General features: G+C 42.4%; 2 protein-coding genes across 3 annotated transcripts in view; one reads left to right on the top strand and one right to left on the bottom strand.

Annotated features, from left to right (window-relative positions):
* Positions 1-24,803, top strand: part of LRTM1 (leucine rich repeats and transmembrane domains 1) — a 32,469-nt gene extending 7,666 nt beyond the window's left edge. Inside the window, exons 2-3 of the mRNA XM_059937756.1 lie at positions 18,184-18,800; positions 24,370-24,803. Of these exons, the coding sequence (XP_059793739.1) occupies positions 18,184-18,800; positions 24,370-24,803 (1,051 nt within the window). The remainder of the gene's footprint in view (positions 1-18,183; positions 18,801-24,369) is intronic.
* CACNA2D3 (calcium voltage-gated channel auxiliary subunit alpha2delta 3) overlaps positions 1-26,740 on the bottom strand; it is a 770,150-nt gene that overhangs the window by 98,951 nt on the left and 644,459 nt on the right. The window lies entirely within an intron of this gene.

The raw sequence follows: 26,740 nt of genomic DNA, 5'->3' as shown, positions 1-26,740 counted from the left end.
CATCCCCAAATTGAGAAACACAAAATGTCTGTGCCATCCCCTGACTTAATCATATTTCTAGTGCATGCCAGGGGTTTCCTGTGCAAATGCACAGACCACAAACCTAAATTCTGTTTGAGTGTGTCCTAATAATTTGTCTGTCATTTTTGAAGTCCATTTTAAAAAATAAAGAGCTTATTTTTATCACTGTAGAAAAATTACCATGTTCACAAGGACAAGGAGAAAATACCAAGTTTACATCAAGATGTAAAAGCTGGAGGGGTAGGTGGGCTCAGTCAGTAGCTTCCTAGGGCGTGATTCAAATTCTCCCCTCAGCAAATTGGCCCTTGGCTTTGTATTCCAGACTTATCAGTCACTTCTGAGAATGGCAAGGATCTGCTTCAGGAACAGCAACTAGGACTATGTCAGCAGGATGCCACCAGTTGTCTGCTGTTTGTTGTCTGTCTCGACTGCTAGGCTGGAAAGGATTCTAAGGCCATGCTGGGCTCCATGGGGTTGCTGCGTGGGACCACCTGGGCCCACAAATGTTACCTCAAGCACCTATTTGCCACCCCTGGACTGCTAGGTATCACATCCACACTTACATGCACAGGATTACCCAGCAGGGAAAGTTCTGTTCCATCAAAGTAGCCTCAGTGCCCCAGCGGGGCCGACTCCTCCTTGACTCCCTGTGTGGGGAGGCTGACGACTCCATCCTGCAGCCCCTCAGGCATGCGCGGAATGGATTCGCCCACAGCCACAATCTATAAGGAAAAGCTCAGGGTTTGAGATATGTGTACTGAGATTTCATAATGCTTGCAAAATTGCAATCCTCTCTACCTCTCCCAAGAAGCATATGAAGGACAGCAAGATGCATCTCTTTAGTTACGGTGAGATGGTGGAGTTGACAAAGGACACTGCCTGTGAAGTGACAGCACCTCCCAACATACAGTATAGGGCTCAGTGCAGGACTGTAATCCCGACCCGCACAACAGAAAGCAGCATTCTTGCAGAGGGGTGTGGGTGTGTGTGTGGGTGTGTGTGTGAGGGTGGTGGGGAGAGGGAGAGAGAGCTTTTCAAAATCAATAACACAGTTATAGTGGAAGAGGGGGGCATGGGGCTCCACAACCAGCTTCTTCACCTCTTCTCCAGGATCTGCCTGCCTGAGCTCTCCCTTCACCCTCTATGCTGTAGTCACACTGGCCTCCCAGTAGCTCTAGGGCACTGTGCCATCTCTCTGGCCTGTCAGCCTTACACATGCCATGTCTTCACCTGGAATGACTTTACCTCATCATCGCTTCTCTTTTCTGCATTGAAGTCTAGCCCATCCTTCAGATTTCAGCTGGTTAAAACATCCATAGGGATGGCTGCCCCAACCTCCCAAGTCAGATTCCCTGACTATATTCTCTTACAATGCCATGTACCTCCTCTTCCTAGCACTTTTCATGGCTGTAGTTTTTCATATATTTGAAAATATGTATGTCTCCTTGTGAGACTGTAGGGGCCATTTGGACTGTAGGTCCATCTATTTTGCTGCCTTATTTTCATGCCCATAATATCCTCAAACACAGAGATTAACAGGTCAGGAACACTCAATAGATGTCTCCTTAATAAAGAAATAATACACAACGAAATTTATAGCAGACTTTCAGAGAAGATGAGATGAGATAGGGGTCACAATGAGAGTCCCTCAAACATACCCTATTTTTATATAAGGGTGTTTTCACTTTCAGGAACATTTAGAGTGTCAAAAAATAAAGAAACTCCAATCTCTAAGAAGTAAACACCTACATTGCTCATACTTAGTAATGTCCCAGTAGATTTACCCATCTTAGCTCTTCATCACACACAGCAGCAGCACGCAGCTGTATTTCCAAATGCCTTCATGGTAGGAGCAACTCAGGGCCATGGATAGAAACTTATAAACATCAGCTACAGCAGTGGAGAGCAGTACGCTGAGTTTATTTTCTCCTCGGCCCTAATTAGAATCACAAATGAAATGTTGACAACACATGGAGGAGCCTGCTTGTTGAACACAAATGTTTCCACTCCTATCAACCTCGAAACTCTGATAGTCATGCTTCATCATGAAAGCTAAACAGCCCTGGGGAGATGACTACATGTTTTCTCTAATTACTCAAGGATGGGGAAAAGGGCCTCCTACCAAGGACGGACTGACTAGAGGAAAGATTGGTAGGTAAACCTTAAAAAAAATAACAGCATGTGCACATAGTAGGTGACCCAATATGGGCTTCCTGGATGAAATGAAAGGATGAGACCATTACTGTTGCACCGGAATGGGAAGCTGACTGTTATAAACCTGGATGAAAGCTGCATCAACGTCAATGCAGGACCTTTATCTTGTTAACAAAAGTCCCACATGAAGGTTGCAGTCGCACAACACCAACAACCAACTTTCTTTTGTTTGTGGAACTATTTTGATGACAAGCAGAGATATGTAGAGCACAAATTCACTCAGACGATGATTCCAGGCAAATACACATACACATACATGCATGCTTTATAATCCTAAAAGATGGAGAACTCTGTCACACAGCTAAAATGCTCCTTTGCATTTAATTTGCTTGTTTTTGTTCCAAACAGATTAGTGCGAGTAGATACAGCCTAAGTGCCTAGTTGATACATGTCATACAGACACATTAATAGAGAATGTATTGTTAGGTGCAAAGGCATTTTTTGTTAAGATTCTTACATTAAAATATTATTTAACCCTCCTTGCAAATCTGCCAGTTGGGTTCCTTTGTACAGACGATGAATTTGAAGATCAGAGAAATTAAATAACTCATTCAAGGTCATGGAGCCAGTTAATGTTGGAGACAGCATTTGAATCTAGATGGTTTCACTCCAGATTCCATGCTTTTAACAGGGATACTGTTCTAAAATGAAATAATGGGGCAGATGAAGCCTGGAATAATGAAAAGGATTCCTAAAGTTTGGAATCTATAATTGGTGAGTTACAATGTAAATCCTGCCTGAGACGACTGTGTTTTCCAGAACATTTTCAAGCTACATGTAGCAAAGAGCCAACATAGAGCAAACTTTAAAGAGAAAATGGCACAACACAGATTCATTATTTCATCACAATATACATATACTGCTATAACTTGAAAATATGAAAAACACATTGTCATCTATTTCAAAAACTGGACTTTTATCATGTTATAATAAAAGTACAAAAGCAAATAAAAAATTACCAAGAAGAGCTGCACAAAACACTCATTTTATGTGTAACATAAGTAAACAATCAAACATGAACATGAATTTGATTCCAATTTATATTCTTGGGGCAAGGACAAAAGTAGCCAATCAAAAGATCTAAGTAAAACAATGTGTCAGTGTGAGTCCTTGGCCAGGCTTCCTAAGCTGCCATATTTCTTGATCCTTTTGTTTCTTTCATTAGCTTTATATCAACCAGCATCTGCCTGTGTTTATTCCACCAGCTGTATGAGCTCACTAATTACCTTTAATCATACTTATCTGAAATGCATCTTTATCTTCACATACATCCAGTATGCAGGCAAACCAAGTGCCGGGAGGCTGAGGCTGGGAAGACATTGGAATGGGAAGTCTACTTCCTCTAACCTTGACATAGTGGATGGACCAAAAACAAAAAAGCATCTAGGTCTGCCTCTGCTACCAGCCAAAGGACTTCCGAGACTTGGTTCTCAGAGAGTTGGACAGTGTCGGTGTCCAAGCAAGTCATGTACAGTTTTCACATGGGTTAACAGGTGCAAGGTGATGAGATGATCAGCATTGACTGATAAAATAAGTAAGAATCGCTCAACAGCACCCTCCAAACTGGTAAGTTCTTTGAAGGCCAAGAGCCAGCATGCTGTGTCTTTCCTAGTTCCCACGGCCCCTAGCTCAGACCTGGGCTCACTAGACAAGTGGGTGCTAAGAAGTAGTCTCACGCATTCTGGCCACTGTCTTCCTTAGCTTTAGGGCGCTTGGAGGCTCACATTTCATATCCACTAGTCCACTCATTTTATCAAACATCTCAAGGCCAGATAAAAGGAATTTAAACTCTATGGATAGTCATATGAAGTAAACTGAATGACCCTAGGAAGTCCTTGAACCTGAATTTTTACCTTATCCAAAAGGCAAGAAAGAATGAGGAGGCAACACAACCAAAAATAAATAAATAAATAAAATTAAAAAAAAAAAAAAAAAGACCCAACACAGCCAAAAATTAAAAAAAAAAAAAAAAGAATGAGGAGGTACACATATCCTTTCTACCTTCTTACTAGAGAAACCATATGGCAGCCTTGATTTTCGACCGAATGGCTCAAAAGGAACCGTGTTTTTATCTTCTGAGCTAGTTAGAACTTCCAGATAATAAAATTTGTAGCTTACCATAAAAAAGAATGGATTGTATTTTTTAAAAGAGATCTTAAGCCATAAAATACATAAAACTATAGGTTCCCTGAATATTTTACCTAATATGGATGCTCACAATCCATGTGTTTGCAATAAATACACTGGAGACTTTGAGCAAGTTGCTTAACTTTTCTGTGCCTTAGTTTTGTCATTCATTCATTCTACATTAATTTAATGTGCATACTACATGGTATTGTAGAAACTATGGGAAGAAATCAAAGAAACCATCTTAAGCTTATAGACTAGTGAGTTATTGTCAACTTTAAGTGATATAATGCAAATAAAATGTGGAGGCAGAGACTGCTAATGCTCTCCAACACCTGTGACTCCTCTTCTTCCAAAACACACAGCTAGACTACATTTCCCAGCCTCCCTTGCTGTTAGATACGATCATGTGATTTTATTCTGGCCAGTGGAATGTAAGTGCACTGATAAGTACCATTTCCAGGCCTGGCCAATGCTGGGTCCTCATCTTCTTCCACCATCAGTCAGCTAATGGTGAGAACGCTGAGAACTAAGAGGAAAGCACAGTGGCAAGATGGAAGGAGCCTGAGTCCCTGAATGACTGTACGGGAGCCTGGCCCCTGTCAATCTGAGCTAGACTGTGATAAGAACAATAAATAAGTTGTTGTGTGGAGCCACTGACATCTGGAGGTTTATTTGTTACAGCAGTTGCATTACATTAAGGATTTATAATTTACCTAATATAAATCCCTAGCAATATCTGGCCCATTGTAAGCACTGAACGAATGATATGATAGCCATTTAAAATATATATTTCTAGTTCTCGTGCTATATGTTTCATAAGACCAAAAAGAAAAAGAAAAAAAGAAACAAGGAAGGAGGGAAGGAAGGAAGGAAGAAAGGAGAAAATAATACTGAGGTCTTTTAAAAAGCTCTGTATAAATTTTATACCTAGGTGCCGTTTGGTCATCCACAACCCTAGGGAAATATTTTCCAAGTGCCAAATCTCTCTTCATAATTAAATGAAATTTCTGCATGGCTCTGTGGTACCAAGGGCCTCTTCCAGGCTATCCTGGGCTGCAGCTGTCACTCGGCCTGGTTGCCTACCCCACGTCAGATGACCACAGCACCTGCTTTGGATGGGGCCCACTGATGGGGATGGGGGGAGCACTTTGCCAAGATTTCACCAAAGCAGACATTAAAACTGGGAGAAGTGCTCCTATGAGTTATAAGGTCTGGTCACATGTGGAGATCATTTGGCAGAGAAAGACAGATGTCACTTTTGGGGCTAATCTTCCTAGAGTGAGAGGAGCTGAACTCTAAGGATGTTATTTACACATATAACACAGCTAGTCACTAGAGGATAAGCCATCTCAAATATTCCAGTAAACAAAAGGAAGCTCTTTTTGCTCTTTAACAAAAGTCAGCTCATTTCCTTTGTATTTTTAAAATTACAGATGTAATACATGTTTGTTGTAGCAAGTTGAATATGCAGAGGTATAAACAGAAAAAAGTTAATTTTCCTCTCTTTCTTCTTAAATTACTGCTGTCCTCTAGATAAGCAGTATTATCAATTTAGTGTCTATCCTTCCCCACTTAGTCCATCTTCAGACAAACCAATGCACATTTTAGAGTTAATCCTTCCACCTTTGGTTTTTTTTTTTTTTTTGTTTCAACATAAATGGGACTATACAATGTTCATTCCTATTCAGATTGCTTTATTTAACCTAACAATTTATTATGAATATCCTCCCAGGTGGATATATTTAGCTCCAACTTATTCTTTTAAAATAGCTGTATAATATCACCTGGGAGAAAGAGCTATTACATATTTGCTGGATTTTAAGACACCATCCATTTTAAATGTTAATAATTGTTGATTTTTTTTTTGGAGGGAGGTGAAATGTTAAATAGACCAATTTATGTGAGGAAATTTTCTGATTTAAAATGAGCAAAAGAATATAGGGAAACTTTCTGACTTAAAACGGGCAAAAGCACATAGGAAATATATTTATATAAAAATATACAGAAACTAGGAAATTCTTGAAACTGCAGTGTAACGATAGCCACCATATTCCTTTGAGGGTGTGTCTGAAGCAAGGTCTGTGTGGGGAACTGGGCTCTTGACTAAATCTTGGTACAGGAGCCCCTCACGGGAGTCGCTTGACCTCACCTGATGTGTGGTGTCACTCCTAGGTGATTCTTTTGCATGCACAGTTGTCTTGCCACTTCTGGGCTCTGGCTCACCGAGGGAGGGAGGGACAGAAGGCAGGCACTGCAGGTATTAGCATGCAGATCACACAGCCTCCCTTTGTTCTCTGGGCTGAGGTCAGATGGAATAAATCAATCAGCCCCTGCATCTAAAGTCTTTCTAGGTCCAGGAGCCTTCCACTCCAAGTGTGCACTGCCCATTTTGAATCACCATTAGAGTCAACTGAACCAAAGAGCCCCTTTGGGCAGTAGGCCACTGCTCCCAGGAGCCCAGCAGTGGTGGGGGCTCTCTGCGTATTCCCAGGGTGCTCACAGATTAGCTGGGAGCCGTCAGTCAAGACTCTTTGAGGGCCGAGAAGACGTACTGCTTACAGGAGATGCCACGTCTGATTATCTGCTCTACCAGACCTGTACCGTGCACTTAACATGTACCCCTTGATCCTCCCTGCCTCCTGTGAGGTAGGCATTCCACAGATGAGGAAGCTGAGGCTCAGAGAAAGTGAACGGTTTGCCCAAGACCACACAACCTCAGAGTATAAGCACCACGAAAGTACACTTCCTCCTTCAGCCACAGGGCCTGGCTTTAACTGCAGGTATCCTCGACTGCCTGCAGTTTTCCTTTAGGTGTCCTGGCCTCCTACGACCAGCTATGCTGTCAACAGGTACATCTTTTTCAGGCCTCTGAGTCCAGGACCCTAGCTGGGCCCTGCAGGACACGGCTAAATAGCTCTGCTGTAACCCAAAGAGACACTCAAATTTTTTGTCCAAGCTCCCCTAAAGTCTGTAAGTACAAAGCCTTTCAAGCCCACTCAAGCATTCTGACCAGAATGACAAGGTTTTAGATATAAGAGGGGCCTAAAGATCATCCTCTCAAGCCCTCTCATTTTACAGATAAGGAGACAGGGTGGTGGATATGTCCAGTGGGGCAGTGGCAGTTGGGGTGGGTGACAGCTGGCCGTGGTGGAGCAGTGACAGTAGTGGCTAGACAGCAGGATGGAGCAGGGTTTGCAAGCTATGGCCTGTGGGCCGATCTAGTCCTCTACCTGTTTTGTCTCTGTAAATAAAGTTTTACTGGGGCTCAGGCACACCACTTGTTTACAGATTGTCTGTGGTTGGCTGCGTGCTATAACATCAGAGTTGAGTAGTTGCAACAGACATCGCATGGCCCTCAACATCTAAAATATTTACTACCTGGCTCTTTACAAAAGAAGTTTGCTGGTCCCTGGGAAACACAGAGGCATGCAGGTTGATACAAGTTACTGGAAGCTTTCCAGTTCTTAGAATGAGTGTTAGATTCACAGGTGTTTGTCATATTATGACCCATTGATGACTGAATGCTACATACAAGCCGTTGATGGTCATGTATCACACACGAATAATTATTATTAAATTCTGGGCACCTGAAAGTAGACAGATAGGAAAAAGGGAGGGAAGAAAGGGAGGAAGAAAGGAACCATTTAGCCCTTATTAAGATTTAAATGGCTCTTTGTTGTCTACACCTCACTTTTCCCCACTGTATTATCAGATGCTCAAAGAATGTTGGAGAGAAGGACGAAGGATGACAGGCTGAGTGAAGCAGATTTTTCAGGAAGGAGGCAGGATGAGTGTCCTGGGTTCTGTGAGGCTGGACGGGGCTTGTCCAAAGGAGGAAAGGGATCCCAAAGAGCAGGCCGTTAAGGATAGTCACAATCCAAATGTTCAACTTCATGCCCAAGGGTACCGCCAGCGTGGCACGAGGGGCCAGGCCTCCTGGTCTTTTGTCAGGACCCCCTCCTGCCTGTGAGTCAAGGTTGAGTCGAATGCTAGCAGCACAGAAGCCTTGGAAAGCACTCTCCTGGGTAATTGTGACCATTTATTAAGGCACTCTGGGCCATGACATGTATTGCTTCACGTAATCCTGGGAACAATCTTATGAAGCAAAACCAACTGTTACCCCATGTCAGAGATGAGGACAAGGGGTTTTCAGTGGGCAAGTTACTTGCCCAGAGACATCGAGCTGGTAAATGGTGAAGCCGAATTCAAATCCAGACCCAGCTGATTCCAAACCCCAAACTCAACTGCTCTATTACACTGCCTGGGGCCAGGGATCCCACTTCACACTGCCTCAAGAAAAGCATGGGGGCTTCCCTGGGGCGCAGTGGTTGAGAATCTGCCTGCTAATGCAGGGGACATGGGTTCGGGCCCTGGTCTGGGAGGATCTCGCATGCCGCGGAGCAGCTAGGCCCGTGAGCCACAAATACTGAGCCTGCGCGTCTGGAGCCTGTGCTCCGCAACAAGAGAGGCCGCGACAGTGAGAGGCCCGCGCACCGCGATGAAGAGTGGCCCCCGCTTGCCTTAACTAGAGGAAGCCCTCGCACAGAGGCGAAGACCCAACGCAGCCAAAATAAATAAATAAATAAATAAATAATGAAGGTGCTAATAATTAAAAAAAAGAAAAGAAAAGCATGGTTTTTTCACCATAGGCATGTGGAACATTGTGGCATGTTGAAGGGCAGCTTTGACATTGAAATCCTACCTCAGCAAATGGCGGGGCATTTGCACATTCAATGAAATGTTCCAGTCCCTGGTGGGAAAGCTTCCAATGGCTTCAATTAGAGAACAGTCACAGTTCATTGACGCCTGATGCTCATGGGGGGCGGCTTTATTGTTTTATATGTGAAAAATGAGGAAAGAGCCAGAACCTCAGCATCAGGGAAACGATGAAAGATTGAGAAGTATTTCCAAAGGCATGCAAACCGAAAGGTCAATTCAATGAGGGGGTGAGGGCGGTGGGGTGGGGGGGAGCAAGCAAAGAAGCAGCTGAGAAGTCTTTGTGGCCCCAGGGAGAAGAGGCAGTGATGTCCACGAAAGGAAACCATGGCTATGAATTTCAGGGCATCAAGACCCTGCCAACACAGCTAATCCCTGCGGATGTTGGCTGAATAAGCCTTCAGTGACCAAACAGTGCACTGTGGAAACCGTGTCAGCCTCCAGCAGGCCAATTTGTCCTCATATTACACACTCTGCTGGCTCTGTTGCTAGACCCCCAGATCGAGGATCCACAGTGAGTGTCCCCCAACTCAGTGAGGGTTGACACAGTGTGGTTAGTAAGTCAACAGAATTCAGAAAGCAGGACCGGATTAAATAGATAGTTTTATTTTGGTGCCCTGGACTTCAAGCAGATTAAATAATCAAAAAGCCTGAGCCACTGGGGTCATGTTTGAATGCTACAGCTGTTCACCGAGGTTTGACAAACATTTTTTCTCTGGCTCGTCGGCTCAATGGGAAAGGCAGCGATGATCCTGGGGAGGGCAACGCTTTGAGAAAGAAGCGGGGAGCACAATCAAAAGATCCTCTTATGGAAAACAATCCCAGCCAGATGGAGACAAGGAAGGGGTTGTCCGGAAAGCGACAACTGTCCTCTACATTGAAGAAAAGCACCAGTAGGATTCAGAAAAAAAGTGAATGAAAAGCTGGACTTGGAGTTTGCCATGCCCTCGGAGTGTTGATCTGCAGATTAATAAAGGTGGGCTTCGGGTTCAACGGGTAAGCTGGTGGAGACTCAGTCATGGAAGGTGAGCCATGATTAATTCCCTCACGCCTTAGAAAGTGGGACGCCCCTCAGGAAAGTATCTGTGGGAAGCCTGTTTTCAAGTTGTCTTTCTCAAAAGACCAAACAGATGTTAAAAATTGTCTCTGATAGAAGGATTTATGTTTGTGCCATGCTGGGTCAGAGGAAGGGGGAGGGGACCAATGTACACAGTCATGAATGGGTATGCAGTTGGCCTGTCATGGGCCATTTCATAGAAAACACAGTCCTTCAGGTTGGAGTTCATATATCATCCACTTGGAGGGGGTGGGTGGGAGTGGGAAGACTTTCTGAAACTAATTAATGCTTGAGACCCACAGCTAAATTGAGGGGTGGTAACTCTCCTCTAACCGGAAGATGCTTTGGCACTGAGATTTATATTTATTTACATTATAGAAAGGAAAGCAAGGGTTTTGCTCTTTGATATGCTGGAAGAGGGAATGGGACTATGATGCTTTGCATCCCTTGAGCTAGACTAAACTGAGCAGAATCTCCTTCGGAAGGCTCTCCAAACATCTTCCCTCTTGCCCTAAAGAATTGTTCACAGCAGCGGAGAATTGAAAGGACAAAGGGGAAAAGGCTCCATGCATTTGACAGCCACACTGTACATTTCCCCAGTTAAGGCCAAAATCAGACAAACAAATAAACCAAAAAACCTCTCTCAAGAGCTTTCTCTATGAGTAGATAACCATCTTGAGTTTTAAATATTATTGTCTGGCTCTGTGAATTCCTCTACCAATTTAACAAAATGTCCTTGATGGATGTTTGCCATATTTTGAAATTCAAGTGTTAGGAAAAAAGAAGGGAGTGATAGAGCTACACTGGAGATTGACCTAGAAGCACCTAGGAAAATGTCAACTCAGCATCCTCTCTGAACTTGGCAAGGAGGTTCCTGTTGATTCTAGAGACCCCGTACACATTTCCACATGGCCAAAGAGCTCTGAGTAAGGATGTCTTCTGCAGCATCATTTGTCATGAAAGAAACTGCAACAACTCAAATGCTCGTCAGTATGGGAGTGGCTAAATATTAAATCTGGCATGGTCTCACCATGGAATACTCCACAGAAGTTAGAAGGAATTAATGAGCTCTCTATATAACCATGTGGATGGATCAGTTTTGAGTGACTAGATTAAACTGAAAATTAAACATGCCTATGATTATATTTATGTAGTTTTAAAAAAAACACTATGCAAAACATTATGTAGTACGTGTATGTATGTGTGTGTATGTAAAAGTATTTACAGGCAGTAAAGCACAGCAGGTAAGGACCCTGACAGACCCTGGAAGCAGACTGCTGGGTTCAAATAATGATTCTACTACTTCTGTGTGACCTTGGGCAAGTGATTTAGCTTCTCTGTGCCTAAGTTTCATCACCTTGAATAGAGGCATAATAATAGACCCCAAATTACAAGATTAGAAGGACTAAATTAATATATATAAAGAACATTCAATAGTGCCTGGATCAAAACATGAGCTATAAGGCTATTTCCAATTGTTGTTCCTCTTAAGTATTGTTTTTTTTTTAACATCTTTATTGGAGTATAATTGCTTTATAATGGTGTGTTAGTTTCTGCTTTATAACAAAGTGAATCAGCTATACATATACATATATCCCCATATCTCCTCCCTCTTGCGTCTCCCTCCCACCCTCCCTATCCTACCCCTCTGGATGGTCACAAAGCACCGAGCTGATCTCCCTGTGCTTTGCAGCTGCTTCCCACTAGCTATCTATTTTACATTTGGTAGTGTATATATGTCCATGCCACTCTCCCACTTCGTCCCAGCTTACCCTTCCCACTTCCTGTGTCCTCAAGACCATTCTCTACATCTGCATCTTTATTCCTGTCCTGCCCCTAGGTTCATCGGAAGCATTTTTTTAAAAAAATTCCATATATATGTGTTAGCATACGGTATTTGTTTTTCTCTTTCTGACTTACTTCACTCTTTATGACAGTCTCTAGGTCCATCCACCTCACTACAAATAACTCAATTTCGTTTCTTTTTATGGTTCAGTAATATTCCATTGTATATATGTGCCACGTCTTCTTTATTCATTCATCTGTCGATGGACACTTAGGTTGCTTCCAAGACCTGGCTATTGTAAATAGAGCTGCAATGAACATTGTGGTACATGACTCTTTTTGAATTATGGTTTTCTCAGGGTATATGCCCAGCAGTGGGATTGCTGAGTCATATGGTAGTTCTAGTTTTAGTTTTTTAAGGAACCTCCATACTGTTCTCCATTGTGGCTGTATCAATTTACATTCCCACCAACAGTGCAAGAGGGTTCCCTTTTCTCCACACCCTCTCCAGCATTTATTGTTTGTAGATTTTTTGATGATGGCCATTCTGACCAGTGTGAGGTGATACCTCATTGTAGTTTTGATTTGCATTTCTCTAATGATTAGTGATGTTGAGCATCCTTTCATGTGTTTGTTGGCAATCTGTATATCTTCTTTGGAGAAATGTCTATTTAGGTCTTCTGCCCATTTTTGGATTGGGTTGTTTGTTTTTTTGATATTGAGCTGCATGAGCTGCTTGTATATTTTGGAGATTAATCCTTTGTCAGTTGCTTCATTTGCAAAAATTTTCTCCCATCCTGAGGATTGTCTTTTCATCTTGTTTATAGTTTCCTTTGCTGTGCAAAAGCTTTTAAGTTTCATTAGGTCCCAGTTGTTAATTTTTGTTTTTATTTCCATTTCTCTAGAAGGTGGGTCAAAAAGGATCTTGCTGTGATTTATGTCATACAGTGTTCTGCCTATGTTTTCCTCTACGACTTTTAGAGTGTCTGGCCTTACATTTAGGTCTTTCATCCATTTTGAGTTTATTTTTGTGTATGGTGTTAGGGAGTGTTCTAATTTCATTCTTTTACATGTAGCTGTTCAGTTTTCCCAGCACCACTTATTTAAGAGGCTGTCTTTTCTCCACTGTATATTCTTGCCTCCTTTGTCATAGATTAAGTGACCATAGGTGCGTGGGTCTGTCTCTGGGCTTTCTATCCTGTTCCATTTATCTATATTTCTGTTTTTCTGCTAGTACCATACTGTCTTGATTACTGTAGCTTTGTAATATAGTCTGAAGTCCAGGAGCCTGATTCCTCCAGCTCCGTTTTTCTTTCTCAAGATTGCTTTGGCTCTTCGGGGTCTTTTGTGTTTCCATACAAATTGTGAAATATCTTGTTCTAGTTCTGTGAAAAATGCTATTGGTATGTTGATAGGGAGTGCATTGAATTTGTAGATTTCTTTGGGTAGTATAGTCATTTTCACAATGTTGATTCTTCCAATGCAAGAACATGGTATATCTCTCCATCTGTTTGTATCGTCTTTAATTTCTTTCATCAGTGTCTTATAGTTTTCTGCATACAGGTCTTTTGTCTCCTTAGGTAGGTTTGTTCCTAGGTATTTTATTTTTTTTGTTGCAATGGTAAATGGGAGTGTTTCCTTAATTTCTCTGTCAGATTTTTCATCATTAGTGTATAGGAATGCAAGAGATTTCTGTGCATTAATTTTGTATCCTGCAAATTTACCAGATTCATTGATTAGCTCAAGTACTTTTCTGGTAGCATCTTTGGATTCTCTATGTAGTGTCATGTCATCTGCAAACAGTGACAGTTTTACTTCTTCTTTTCTGATTTGTATTCCTTTTATTTCTTTTTCTTCTCTGATTGCTGTGGCTAGAACTTCCAATACTATGTTGAATAATAGTGGCGAGATTGAGTGACCTTGTCTTCTTTCTGATCTTAATGGAAATGGTTTCAGTTTTTCACCATTGAGAACGATCTTGGCTGTGGGTTTGTCATATATGGCCTTTATTATGTTGAGGTAAGTTCCCTCTATGCCTACTTTCTGGACGGTTTTTTATCATAAATGGGTGTTGAATTTTGTTGAAAGCGTTTTCTGCATCTATTGAGATGACCATACGGTTTTTATCCTTCAGTTTGTTAAGATGGTGTATCACATTGATTGATTTGTGTATATTGAAGAATCCTTACATTTCTGGGATAAGCCCCACTTGATCACGGTGTATGATCCCTTTAATGTGCTGTTGGATTCTGTTTGCTAGTATTTTGTTGAGAATTTTTGCATCTATGTTCATTAGTGATATTGGCCTGTAGTTTTCTTTTTTTGCGACATCTTTGTCTGGTTTTGGTATCAGGGTGATGGTAGCCTCGTAGAATAAGTTTGGCAGTGTTCCTCCCTCTGCTATATTTTGGAAGAGTTTGAGAAGGATAGGTGTTAGTTCTTCTCTAAATGTTTGAAAGAATTCACCTGTGAAGCCATCTGGTCCTGGACATGTGTTTGTTGGAAGATTTTTAATCACAGTTTCAATTTAAGTGCTTGTGATTGGTCTGATTATATTTTCTATTTCTTCCTGGTTCAGTCTCGGAAGGTTGTACTTTTCTAAGAATTTGTCCATTTTATTGGCATAGAGTTGCTTGTAGTAATCTCTTATGATCCTTTGTATTTCTGCAGTGTCAGTTGTTACTTCTCCATTTTCATTTATAATTCTATTGATTTGAGTCTTCTCCCTTTTCTTTATGAGCCTGGCTAATGGTTTATCAATTTTGTTTATGTTCTCAAAGAACCAGCTTTTAGTTTTATTGATCTTTGCTATCATTTCTTTCTTTTTCATTTATTTCTGATCTGATTTTTATGATTTTTTTCCTTCTGTTAATTTTGGGGTTTTTTTGTTCTTCTCTCTCTAACTGCTTTAGGTGTAAGGTTAGGTTGTTTATTTGAGATGTTTCTTGTTTCTTGAGGTAGGATTGTATTGCTATAAACTTCCCTCTTAGAACTGCCTTTGCGGCACCCCATAGGTTTTGGGTCACTGTGTTTTCATTGTCATTTGTTTCTAGGTACTTTTTGATTTCTTCAGTGATCTCTCGGTTATTTAGTAGTGTATTGTTTAGTCTCCATGTGTTTGTATATTTTACAGATTTTTTCCTGTAATTGACATCTAGTCTCATAGAGCTGTGGTTGGAAAAGATACTGATACGATTTCAATTTTCTTAAATTTACCAAGGCTTGATTTGTGACCCAAGATATGATGTATCCTGGAGAATGTTCCACAAGCACTTGAGAAGAAAGTGTATTCTGTTGTTTTTGGATGGAATGTCCTATAAATATCAGTTAAGTCCATCATGTTTAATGTGTCATTTAAAGCTTGTGTTTCCTTATTTATTTTCATTTTGTATCATCTGTCCATTGGTGAAAATGGGGTGTTAAAGTCCCCTACTATTACTGTGTAACTGTCAATTTCCCCTTTTATGGCTGTTAGCATTTGCCTTATGTATTGAAGTGCTCCTATGTTGGGTGCATAAATATTTACAATTGTTATATCTTCTTCTTGGATTGATCCCTTGATCATTATGTAGTGTCCTTCTTTGTCTCTTGTAATAGTCTTTATTTTAAAGTCTATTTTGTCTGATATGAGAATTGCTACACCAGCTTTCTTTTGATTCCCTTTCATGGAGTATCTTTTTCCATCCCCTCACTTTCAGTCTGTATGTGTCCTTAGGTCTGAAGTGGGTTCCTAGTAGACAGCATATATACGGGTCTTGTTTTTGTATCCGTTCAGCCTGTCTATGTCTTTTGGTTAGAGCATTTTATCCATTTACATTTAAGGTAGTTATTGATATGTATGTTCCTATGACCATTTTCTTAATTGTTTTGGGTTCGTTATTGTAGGTCTTTTCCATCTCTTGTGTTTCCTGCCTAGAGAAGTTCCTTTAGCATTTGTTGTAAAGCTGGTTTGGTGGTGCTGAATTCTCTTAGTTTTTGCTTGTCTGTAAAAGTTTTAATTTCTCCGTCAAATCTGAATGAGATCCTTGCTGGGTAGAGTAATCTTGGTTGTAGGTTTTTCCCTTTCATCACTTTAAATATGTCCTGCCACTCCCTTCTGGCTTGCAGAGTTTCTGCTGAAAGATCAGCTGTTAACCTTATGGAGATTCCCCTGTATGTTATTTGTTGCTTTTCCCTTGCTGCTTTTAATATTTTTCCTTTGTATTTAATTATTGATAGTTTGATTAATATGTGCCTTGGCGTGTTTCTCCTTGGATTTATCCTGTATGGGACTCTCTGTGCTTCCTGGAATTGATTGACTATTTCCTTTCCCATATTAGGGAAGTTTTCAACTATAATCTCTTCAAATATTTTCTCAGTCCCTTGTTTTCCCTCTTCTTCTTCTGGGACCCCTATAATTCGAATGTTGGTGCATTTAATGTTGTCCCAAAGGTCTCTGAGACTGCCCTCAATTCTTTTCATTCTTTTTTCTTTATTGTGCTCTGCAGTAGTTATTTCCATTATTTTATCTTCCAGGTCACTTATCAATTCTTCTTCCTCAGTTATTCTGCTACTGATTCCTTCTAGAGAAGTTTTAATTTCATTTATTGTGTTGTTCATCATTGTTTGTTTGCTCTTTAGTTCTTCTAGGTCCTTGTTAAACGTTTCTTGTATTTTCTCCATTCTATTTCCAAGATTTTGGATCATCTTTACTATCATTACTCTGAATTCTTTTTCAGGTAGGCTGCCTATTTCCTCTTCATTTGTTGGGTCTGGTGGGTTTTTACCTTGCTCCTTCATCTGCTGTGTGTTTCTCTGTCTTCTCATTTTGCTTAACTTACTGTGTTTGGGGTCTCCTTTTCACAGGCTGCAGGTTCATAGTTCCCGTTGTTTTTGGTGTCTGCCCCCAGTGGGTAAGGTTGGTTCAGTGGGTTGTGTAGGCTTCCTGGTGGAGGGGACTGGTGCCTGTGTTCTGGTGGATGAGACTGGATCTTGTCTTTCTGGTGGGCAGGTCCACGTCTGGTGGTGTGTTTTGGGGTGTCTGTGACCTTATTATGATTTTAGGCAGCCTCTCTGCTAATGGGTGGGGTTGTGTTCCTGTCTTGCTAGTTGTTTGGCATAGGGTGTCCAGCACTGTAGCTTGCTGGTTGTTGAGTGGAGCTGGGTCTTGGCATTGAGATGGAGACCTCTGGGAGAGCCTTCACCGTTTGATATTATGTGGGGCCGGGAGGTCTCTGGTGGACCAGTGTCCTGAACTCGGCTCTCCCACCTCAGAGGCTCAGGCCTGACACCCAGCTGGAGCACCAAGACCCTATCAGCCACTTGGCTGCCAGTGTTGGAGGGTCTCCTGCAAAGGTGGGGGTGGCTGTGGCTCACCACAGGGACAAGGACACTGGCAGCAGAAGTTCTGGGAATTACTCCTTGGCATGAGCCCTCTCAGAGTCTGCCATTAGCCCCACCCTACATGACTCTTTTGAATTATGGTTTTCTCAGGGTATATGCCCAGTAGTGGGACTGCATTGTCTTTAAAAGGCCTGGAGGGATACACTAGTAAATGGTAGGGAAGAGGGGCTTCCTGTTGGAAAACACGATGTGGGTGCTAATCAAAGGGAGTTCAACGGTAACAGTAATGCACTGTTTCTTTGAGTTAAAGAAAAAAGAGATGAAAGAAATATGGCAACCTATGAATAACCGACAGAACTTTGTTATAGGAACATGGGTGTTTATTATATTATTTTTAATGCTTTTCTTTGTTTTTAAAATCTCTTGAATAAAAAAGGAGTAGAGACGGTCATCATTCATAGAATTATTATACCTGCAAAGATGAACATCAATTTGTAAGAATGCTTCAGACCTGCCCTATCCAATATGGACCACTAGCACCATATGGCTATTTAAATTTTAACTGATTAAAATTAAATGCAAATAAAAATTCAGTTCCTTGGTTGCAGTAGTTACATTTCAAGAGCTCAGCAGCCACATGTAGCTAATGGCTACCATATTAAACAGTAGATATAGATCATTCCAATCAGCATAGAAAGTTCTATTGGACAGCACTGACCTGTGGCATACTTGTAAGAAATGTGAATATCTGAACTCCTTATCATTCTTCTAAACTTCTGGTCCCAGATAATTCTGCTGCATTGTACACAGGGCATGTGCCCCCCCAAATTATTTTTTCACATTTCTACTTGATATCCTGTTTCATCTACCTTCCAGTTACCTGTGAATTTAAAGGGAAGCAAATGCTGACACCACTTACAAACTGGTTCCTATCCCAGTTTCTTTCTGTTTGTTGTAGGTGAACGGCTCCTGCTCTCAAGTATGATTTTCCTGCTCCCAGTGGTGTGCGGCTGCCCAGAGAGGTGCCGCTGTCACTCACCTTCGAATTTTGTAGACTGCAGCCGGCAGGGTCTGGCTGAAGTCCCTTCCGATCTGCCTCCGCAGACTCTAACCCTGCACTTACAAGATAACCAGATACGTCAGCTTCCGGCTTCTGCATTTAAGTCAGTGCCACAGCTCACAACCTTGAACCTGTACAACAATTCTCTTTCAAATCTGACCTCCGGAGTTTTCCATGGACTTCAGCACTTGCGGGTCTTAAACCTAACCCAGAACTCCCTGCATTCCCTGGAAAGCAGACTTTTCCATTCCCTCCCACAGCTGACGGAACTTGATTTATCATCAAACAACATAAGCCACCTTCCCACATCCCTGGGTGAGCCCTGGGAGAACCTAACTGTATTTGCGATCCAACAAAACCAGCTTCAGCAGCTCGACCGAGCCCTCCTAGAATCCATGCCCAGAGTGAGGCATTTATTTCTCAAGGACAACCTCTGGAAATGCAACTGCCACTTGCTCAGTCTTAAACTCTGGCTGGAGACGTTTATCTATAAAGGTCAGTAACACCTATCTGTGTGTTACCAGCCTAGGATGAACCTCATCTGTTCTCTGCATTAGAAAGGATGTTGAGGAGTGTTTGAGGGATCCATGTAAGCTTTTTCACACTGATGTCATTTCATGGTATGGCAAAAGAGGCAAGTGAGTCATTAGAGGGTGTTTAAATTCAGGTATTTAAATTCATCTACAGATACGATTCATGGAGATAACTTTCCACTTTTTGATTAACAACACCATTAAGTTATTTATCTGGGAAATGTAGGCCCTTAAGAAAGAGGGAATTTCAATCATCACCTAAATCATTACTCAACTCTGAAGTGACACCAAATTTTGATTTTCAAGTGTGATCCAACTGGGCATGTTATCTCTCCTTAGGACTTTCCCCCCTTCTTTGTCTGCTTCTGACCATTTGACAGCTGTGAATCTTCCCTGAGATTATCCATTCTGCTTTAGCAAACACCACTGTTACTGACACTGGATACAGTAGGGTACCCTCTCCAAAGGGAACTACTCTTTCTTTAACCAGGTATCAAAAGCAAAGCAAGAGATCCCAGAATATAAAAGATGAGGGGATCTAGAAATCACTCAGGGGTCAGCAAACCATAGCCCAAGAGCCAAATTTGCCCCACCTCCTATTTTTGTAAATAAAGTTTTGTTGGAACACATCCACATCCATTTATTATCTACTGTCTGTGGCTGTTTTGCATTATAAGGGCAAAGTTGAATAGTTGGGACAGAGACTATGGCAAGGCTTAAAATGTGAACTATTTCTGGCTCTTTATAGAAAAGTTTGCCAACCCCTTCTAACTCAATGCTAGCCTATTATCAATGGGAAATGGAGGCTCAGAGATGTTCAGTGACTTGACCAAGGTCACAGAGTAGAAGCACAGACAAGAGTAGAATGAGTGGCTTTAAGTCTTGGCTCTGCATTCTTTCCTCTACATCACAGTGTTTCTTTCCTCCTAACTTTTAAGTATCATTCATTCATTCATTCATCCTATACTTGAGTGAATCTTATGTGCCAGGGACATTTCTAGGCACTGAGAAAAGGTCAGTGAACAAGAAAATCCCCACCATCATGGGCATTACATTCTGACAGTAGAAACATGTTAAAAAAGACAAATATATACCATGTTCAGATAGCAGTTAGTGCTAGAGGTGGGGTAAGGGGAGAGAGTAATGGGATGGGGGTTCCACTTCAGATGGGAAGGACAGGGAAGGCCCCTCCAAGGAGGTGACATGGGGGAGAACTGGAACAATGAGGGGAAATGAACCATGAGATAACTGGGGGAAAGAACAGCAGTGGAAGGCCCTGACGGGAAAGTAAGCATGGCTCCACTGAGGGACAGAAAGAGGGACAAATGAGTGGCTAGAACAGAGGAAGGGAGTGAGAGAGGATACGGCAGCACAAGTACCCAGGAGTTGGGTCATGTTGGAATGTAGAGAGCAGGCTGAGACATTTGGATTTTATTTTAGGCGAGATGGAAATCTCTTGAAGAATTTTAGTCAGGGGAACAATATGATCTGATTACATTTTAAAAGGTCATTCTGGTGACTCTAGGGCGAGTAGACCAAAAGCTACAGAAGAAGAAGCAGGGGGATGAGGGAGAAAGTGATTTCAGTCATGCAGGGAAAAGATGACGGTGGCCCAAACCAGAATGATGAGAAATTATCAAATTTGGGAGATATTTAGAATATTGAACTGATAGAAATTACTAATGGGTTGGCATGGGAGATAAAGAAAAGAGAGTATATTATAGGAAATTCAATTTTGTTTTGTCCTTCAGGAGTAACCAGATAAATGGTGATGCCAGTAGCTGATAAGGGGCAGGCTGGGGAATAGGGGAAATGGGCAAGTATGTGTAGGAGGTGGTAAATCAAGAACTCAATGTGGGGCGTGTCAAGTTTGAGATGCCCATTACATAGCCAAGGAGTGCTGTTGAGTTGGTGGCTATATATTTGAGCCTATAATTTGGGAAGATATCAGAGCTCCAGACATGAATTAGGGAATCAACAGGGTCTAGATGGTTGCAGCAGTTACACAGAAGGAAGCGGGAGAGAGCACATGAGTTCAAATAAATAATATTGAATTAAGAATCTCTCTCAACAGTATAATAGCCAATAGGTTATCATTACCCAGCTGATCTTCAAGCTGACCTACAACAGAGGCCATATAATGTGACAAAAATCTTTCTTATAGGAGGTTGCAAATAAAAGTGTTTACATCTAGAGGTGAAGTGGCTTCAGCTATTGTGTTCTAGACTAAATGGTAAGCATAAGCCAAAGCATCAGAGAAAGATGGTTTTCATCAATTAAAAATATTTCTTGACAAAAAATATTTCTCAGGTCTAGGATATTAGAAGCAACATAGGGTGTGATATAGCTCCCCCTACTCAGCCACAAACTCACTGGTGATCTTCAGGCAAATTAATGCCCCTCACTAGCCCCCAGTGTCACCAGATGGAAACTGACAGTGTTAAGCCAGGGAGTTCCTAAGGCCCGTTCTGGTCCTCAGATTCCACAGTGCAGTTCAACGCTCCCTCATGGTGGAGCTGCCCCGTCCAGATGACAGTCTTTCTCTGGAGGAAGGCAAAATTTACTTGGGATAACAAGACTTGGGTGTCCCAAAATAACTAAATAAAACCCCCGAGTGAATGTAGGAGACAATCTGACTACTGATGCATTGAATAAAGGCAAAATAAGGGAATAGGTATTGGTCAGGACCTTAGTTCCCATGACGGGGGAACAAAGTATATGGAGGATGAAGCAGGGGGTTTTGTGGCCTGGAAGTGTCATTCATTGGTTCCATTGGCCAGAACTCAATCACGTGGCCCCAATCTGACCACAAAGGGTGGGGAAATTTCATCTTCCTGTGGACCCAACAGCCAAAAAACATGCTTTGATGAATACCTAATAATGTCTCCTCCACAAAAACATGCACATAGATTTTGTAATTAGCATTCCTCTCTCTCCGTTCATAACTAAACAAATCATCTTTATGCGGACAGCTAACTGTATTAAACATTTATTCTGGGCTAGGAATTGTGCTAAATACTTGATATACTTTATCCAACTGAGTCCTCAAAGCAATCTTGTGAGGTGGCTTTCATTATTACCCCAGTCTCCCACTTTCCAGATAAGCAAGCAGAGGCACAGAATGGTCAAGTAACTTGCTTAAGGTTGCACAGCAAAGTAATGGTCAGACTCAAGATTTGAATCCCATTTCTTCCCAAGACGGGGGTTAAGAGCTGCTAGTGGACAGATGATGAATAATGAGAGCGCTTGGAAAGCTGGAGCTTCTTGCACTGTCAGCTTCTCTGAATCCAGAAGAGACTGAGACCCTCAAGCTATCATCTGCAGATTTGCTTCCTGGGGTCATGGCTGAGGAGATGGTGGTGGAAGGCTGGGAAGTGAGTCCTGGCTAAGGACACAGGAGGCCACGGAGCTCTTGGTGGCCATAACCCCTGCCTTCCAGCAATATCCCAGACTCTAGTCTGTGTATTCTCCTGGCTCTGTGTCCTGAGGCCATGCCTCCCACCCTAATATTGAACAGCAGGAAGCCTGGAACTGGAGAAAGACAGAGCTTACCCCTGAAGTTACTGGGTGAACCGCCCCAGTCTAGGTCTAGGTCAGCTGGTGGAATTGCTGGTCCCATGGCAGGTGGCCTTTCTTCCCCTGATTAAAGTCTCAGTGCTCTTTGGCTGGGTTAAATATGGTTACTTCTTCTCAAGCCCCCACACTTCTTTTCTGCTCTCTGGCCTTCTGCTTTACAACCAGCTTCCAGGCAGAGTATTGAAACGGTCTCTGAGACAGGGATCCTTAATCACAGTGCGGCCTGATGGCGCCTTGGGCTCATCCAGAACAGGCACCCCGCACCTCTGGCCTCCTGCACCTCAGCTCAGGAAAGGAGAAAATTCCTGTTATCTTTTTCACTTTAGAGTTGAGGCTCTTGCCTCAGGGGATCACTGAAGAAGCCAGGACGGGCCCAAGAGACTCTGGCAATAGGTGACTCAGTTCAAGCAGTAAGAGCAAAAAAAGGTATGAGTTGAATTTTGTCATGGCCACTAACCCCAGTGTGACCTGGGCCACAATAACCCTTGAACTGCAGAATGGCCCCATCTACTAATACGGCCATGGTAAGACTCGGCTTGTAAGGCTCAGACAGAATGGATGTGAAGGCATTCCCAAAACTCTGAAGTGTTATACAAAGGAAGGTTCTAATAACATTGAAGTGACAAGCTCCTGCACGGGAACTTCTGGTATAGTTTCATAATTCACCTACGATGTGTACAAAGAATCTCCAGTCTAACTTGGCTAAGATTGGTGCCAGGCTTCATGGGGGTGAGATTCTACTGAGGGTCATGTGTTAACTCCACTGACCTCAGGATGCTCCAGAGAGGAGGAAGTAGAGAGAGGCGATAAGTGTAGCGGGGGAAAACTGGGATCACAGGAGAGGGCTGGGTTTCGGTGTTGATCTATCCACTTATGACCTGAATGACCTTGGATAAGAATTACCCATTAGAGCAGAGTTGTGAGGACTTATCTAACAGTGCTTTATAAACTATCAAGTCAGATACAAATAGGATGTTTTCATGGCAAAAAATTTAGTCAGAGAAGTTTATCTGCCTGAGGTCAAATAGTAAATTGGTGGTCAAATTTGGCTAGGATGAAATCTGTTAGCTCAGTGTTCTTTCTAGAAAAGAACTTCTAGGCACTCAAATTCTCCCTGAACAATAGTAGTCCACACACCTGAGGAAATTAATCCCCTTAGAGAGAATGGAAATTGAGTCTAATAACCCATTAGAAAGTTCGATACTTGGGACTTCCTTGGTGGTCCAGTGGTTGAGACGCCACGCTCCCAATGCAGGGGGCTCAGGTTCCATCCCTGGTCAGGGACCTATGATCCCGCATGCCGCACGGCAAGGCCAAAAAAAAAAAAAAAATTGAGAAAGTTTGGTACTTGAAGTACTAAATGTTTCGAGGTCTGAGGAGACACGTTAATTGTATTTAATCCCATGAACGTAACTCATATTCCCGTCAAACCTTCAGATACACAAAGCACTCACAGGACCACTGACCTCCTGGTTTGGTATCACTGAAGAGTGTTGGTAGAGACAGAGGGTCTTTGTAATTAACACATAACATCACAACGAAAGACATTTGTTTTATTTATTTATTTTTTAGATCTCCGGTGGGAATTTGGCATAATAGATTTCTTGTGTGGCAGGACTCATTAGGGCATGCAACAGTGCCCTCAGGCTGGCCTCCAGCGCCCCTTCCTGTCAGCTTTTGCATTGTTACTCCCTTGGCATTTATAAGGTAAAGGTGACTTGGCCTCTAATGAATTCTTGGTCATACATAATTGTCCATTTAGTGTGTGGCATTTTTAGCATTTAGCCAATTTAGAAATCCTAAAATCATAAAATACGGTTGTTAAATTCTTTGACTCCAGGAAAAAAAAAAAAGGTGTTTTATAAATTCCATCTGCCTAAGTGTTTACAGGTTGAGGATTTGGGAGTTTGGTTGTATCAGGCTCTGTTATCATTCTTTGCTTTTGTTTCTCAAAGGGGGAATAACAGACAGCATCATCTGTGCCTCACCGGACACCTGGAAGGGAAAGGACCTCCTTAAAATCCCTCACGAGCTGTACCAGCCCTGCCCTTTTCCTTCTCCAGACCTGCAGTCTTCACAGGTGCAGCAGCTAGGTGCTGCCCACCGGGCTGTCCCCAGGCCCCCTGAGAGCCACAGCTCAGGGGAGCAAGACCACTGGGGGTGTGAGATCAAACCCAAGCCGAGGCCAGCCAATCTGCGCCACGCCGTGGCCACCATCGTCATCGCAGGGGTGGTGTGTGGGATCGTGTGTCTCATGATGTTGGCGGCTGCCATTTATGGCTGCACCTATGCAGCTATTACCGCCCAGTACCATGGGGGACGCTTGGCTCAGATCAATGAGCCTGCGAAGACAGGAGGAAAAGAGCTGTTTGACAGCTCAACGGCCTGAGAGCTTTCATCTCAAATAGAAATAATCATTATAGGCCAGAAGAAAGTTTCTGAGTAGGGCTGATATCACGTTCACTGTTACTGCCTCATTTTCTTTTTCCAAAAGGAAAAAAAAAAAGAAAAAAAAAAGAAGATGTGTCTGTAAAAAAAGACAATATTCCTGGGAAGAAATTTATGTTGAGATTTTTTTTAAATGCCATAGTTGAAACAGAGATGATAACTTGTGCTCTGTGCCTGAGAAGTTATGACAATATTCTATGTGGGGAAGGCTGTCCACAGAGAAAGGGAAGATTCATCTCTTTCAAGGTACTCTTCCCTGCATTAAGTTGCCTTTACAGGGCAGCAGAAATACAAACACGCGCGCCAGCATTCCTGGCAGCTTTATGGTCCACTGGAAAACTGCCCAATTTTGAGTGCCTGGGAAGAAGTTGGCAATCTTACCCAATGGGCACTGAGTACTTCTATAGTCCAAGTTCATGCTAGACCGGTGATACTTTTAGATGTTAGGTATGTTATATATTTAGCGAAAGCGTCTGTTGGTTGGGAATTTTGTAGCTTGCCACAAGAGTCAGATTATATTTAATTTTCTAAATCAGAAAACCATTTGGGGCTTTCCAGGCCACAGAAGAAGAAGAGGGCTCCATGACTGGATAATAGGACTCAGGCCCAGGGTCTGGGGAAGTTTTCTGATGCAAGGGTAAATAACATATAAACAAACACAAAGAGGATGGGGTGGCGGAATTCAAGGCACATATTACCCAAAGGCCATATCCACCAGGCGATTGGAACCTTCCATTTATAACTCTCACAGCAGGAATGAATTTAGGGTGGGCTGAGAGCGAGATAATGGCTTATGTGTATCTGTATCTACGTACATAGTGTGCAGAGTGCATAGGCTTGTTCAACCACACCCACACATAAACATACTCAGAGCAATCAGTTTACCCACTAATGAAATGCAGCCGCGGCAGGGTGGAAGCCAGCAGCTGTTGACCACCACCCAGATTGTCTACTCAACACTCTGGGATAGGAAGTCAGAGGAAGTCTGAAGAGAGTGGGAATTATCAAGAGGCTGGAGATACGTGGCAGCAGCCGTCCTGAACATTATTTAGGCTGGGGTTTGAAAAAATCAGGTGTGGCTTGCTTGACTCCACAGACACGGTCCTGAAGAGCTGCATGCAAAGGAAATTTTTGTAAATTGAATCATCATTTTAATGCAGTAGGGGAGCTCGCTATTTAAAGGAACCTTTCATGGAATCTTTCTGTAATGACAATAATTGGCTCCAGATTTATGTATTTTGTAAATTTGCATTTTCTCATGCTAGGATTTCTTAAAGTAGAATCTACCTGCTCTCTCTCTCTCTCTCTCATGATGTCCCATCTCATACTTAGTCACCTGTTAGTATTAAAATCATTTTACACAGAGGAGTTAAGGACTTGGCAAAAGCAAAGAATAGCAAATACAGGGCAAGCTGTCCCTCCAGAGGCCTTGACAGACATCACTAATCAATCCCAGCACTCCTCCCTGAGCCCTGATGCACCACAGATGCCTTCTTAAGACAGCACTGGAAGGCAACCAGAACTAATCAACTGGAATTGGTTCAAAGGATAAAACATATTTGTCATTCAGGGTACTGGCCCTATATTCACTCTTGCAGGCCATGTAAAAGTTGCTTGGATCCTAAATCAGCAGTCCATTCCATAACCTGGCATGTGAATGGGCGGTCCATTCAGCCTGGAATATTGTTTCCCTGTCTGATGTGGCCAAAGCCTTGCCCAACAGTATAAAGAGGCCAAGGGAAAGACGGATGAACCTACCCTAGCCTACCCTGCAGGACACAGAGGCCATCTATACCTGCTCACAGTGCTTCACAACTAGTGTGGGCTGCCCACACCCACAAGTTAAAGATGGGCCATCTCTTTGGAGCAACAACTTTG

This window comes from Balaenoptera ricei, chromosome 11 (genome assembly GCF_028023285.1).
Source record: "Balaenoptera ricei isolate mBalRic1 chromosome 11, mBalRic1.hap2, whole genome shotgun sequence".
NCBI classification, from domain to species: domain Eukaryota; kingdom Metazoa; phylum Chordata; class Mammalia; order Artiodactyla; family Balaenopteridae; genus Balaenoptera; species Balaenoptera ricei.
Note: the sequence above shows the minus strand (reverse complement) of the source record. Positions and strands in the feature narration are given on the sequence as shown.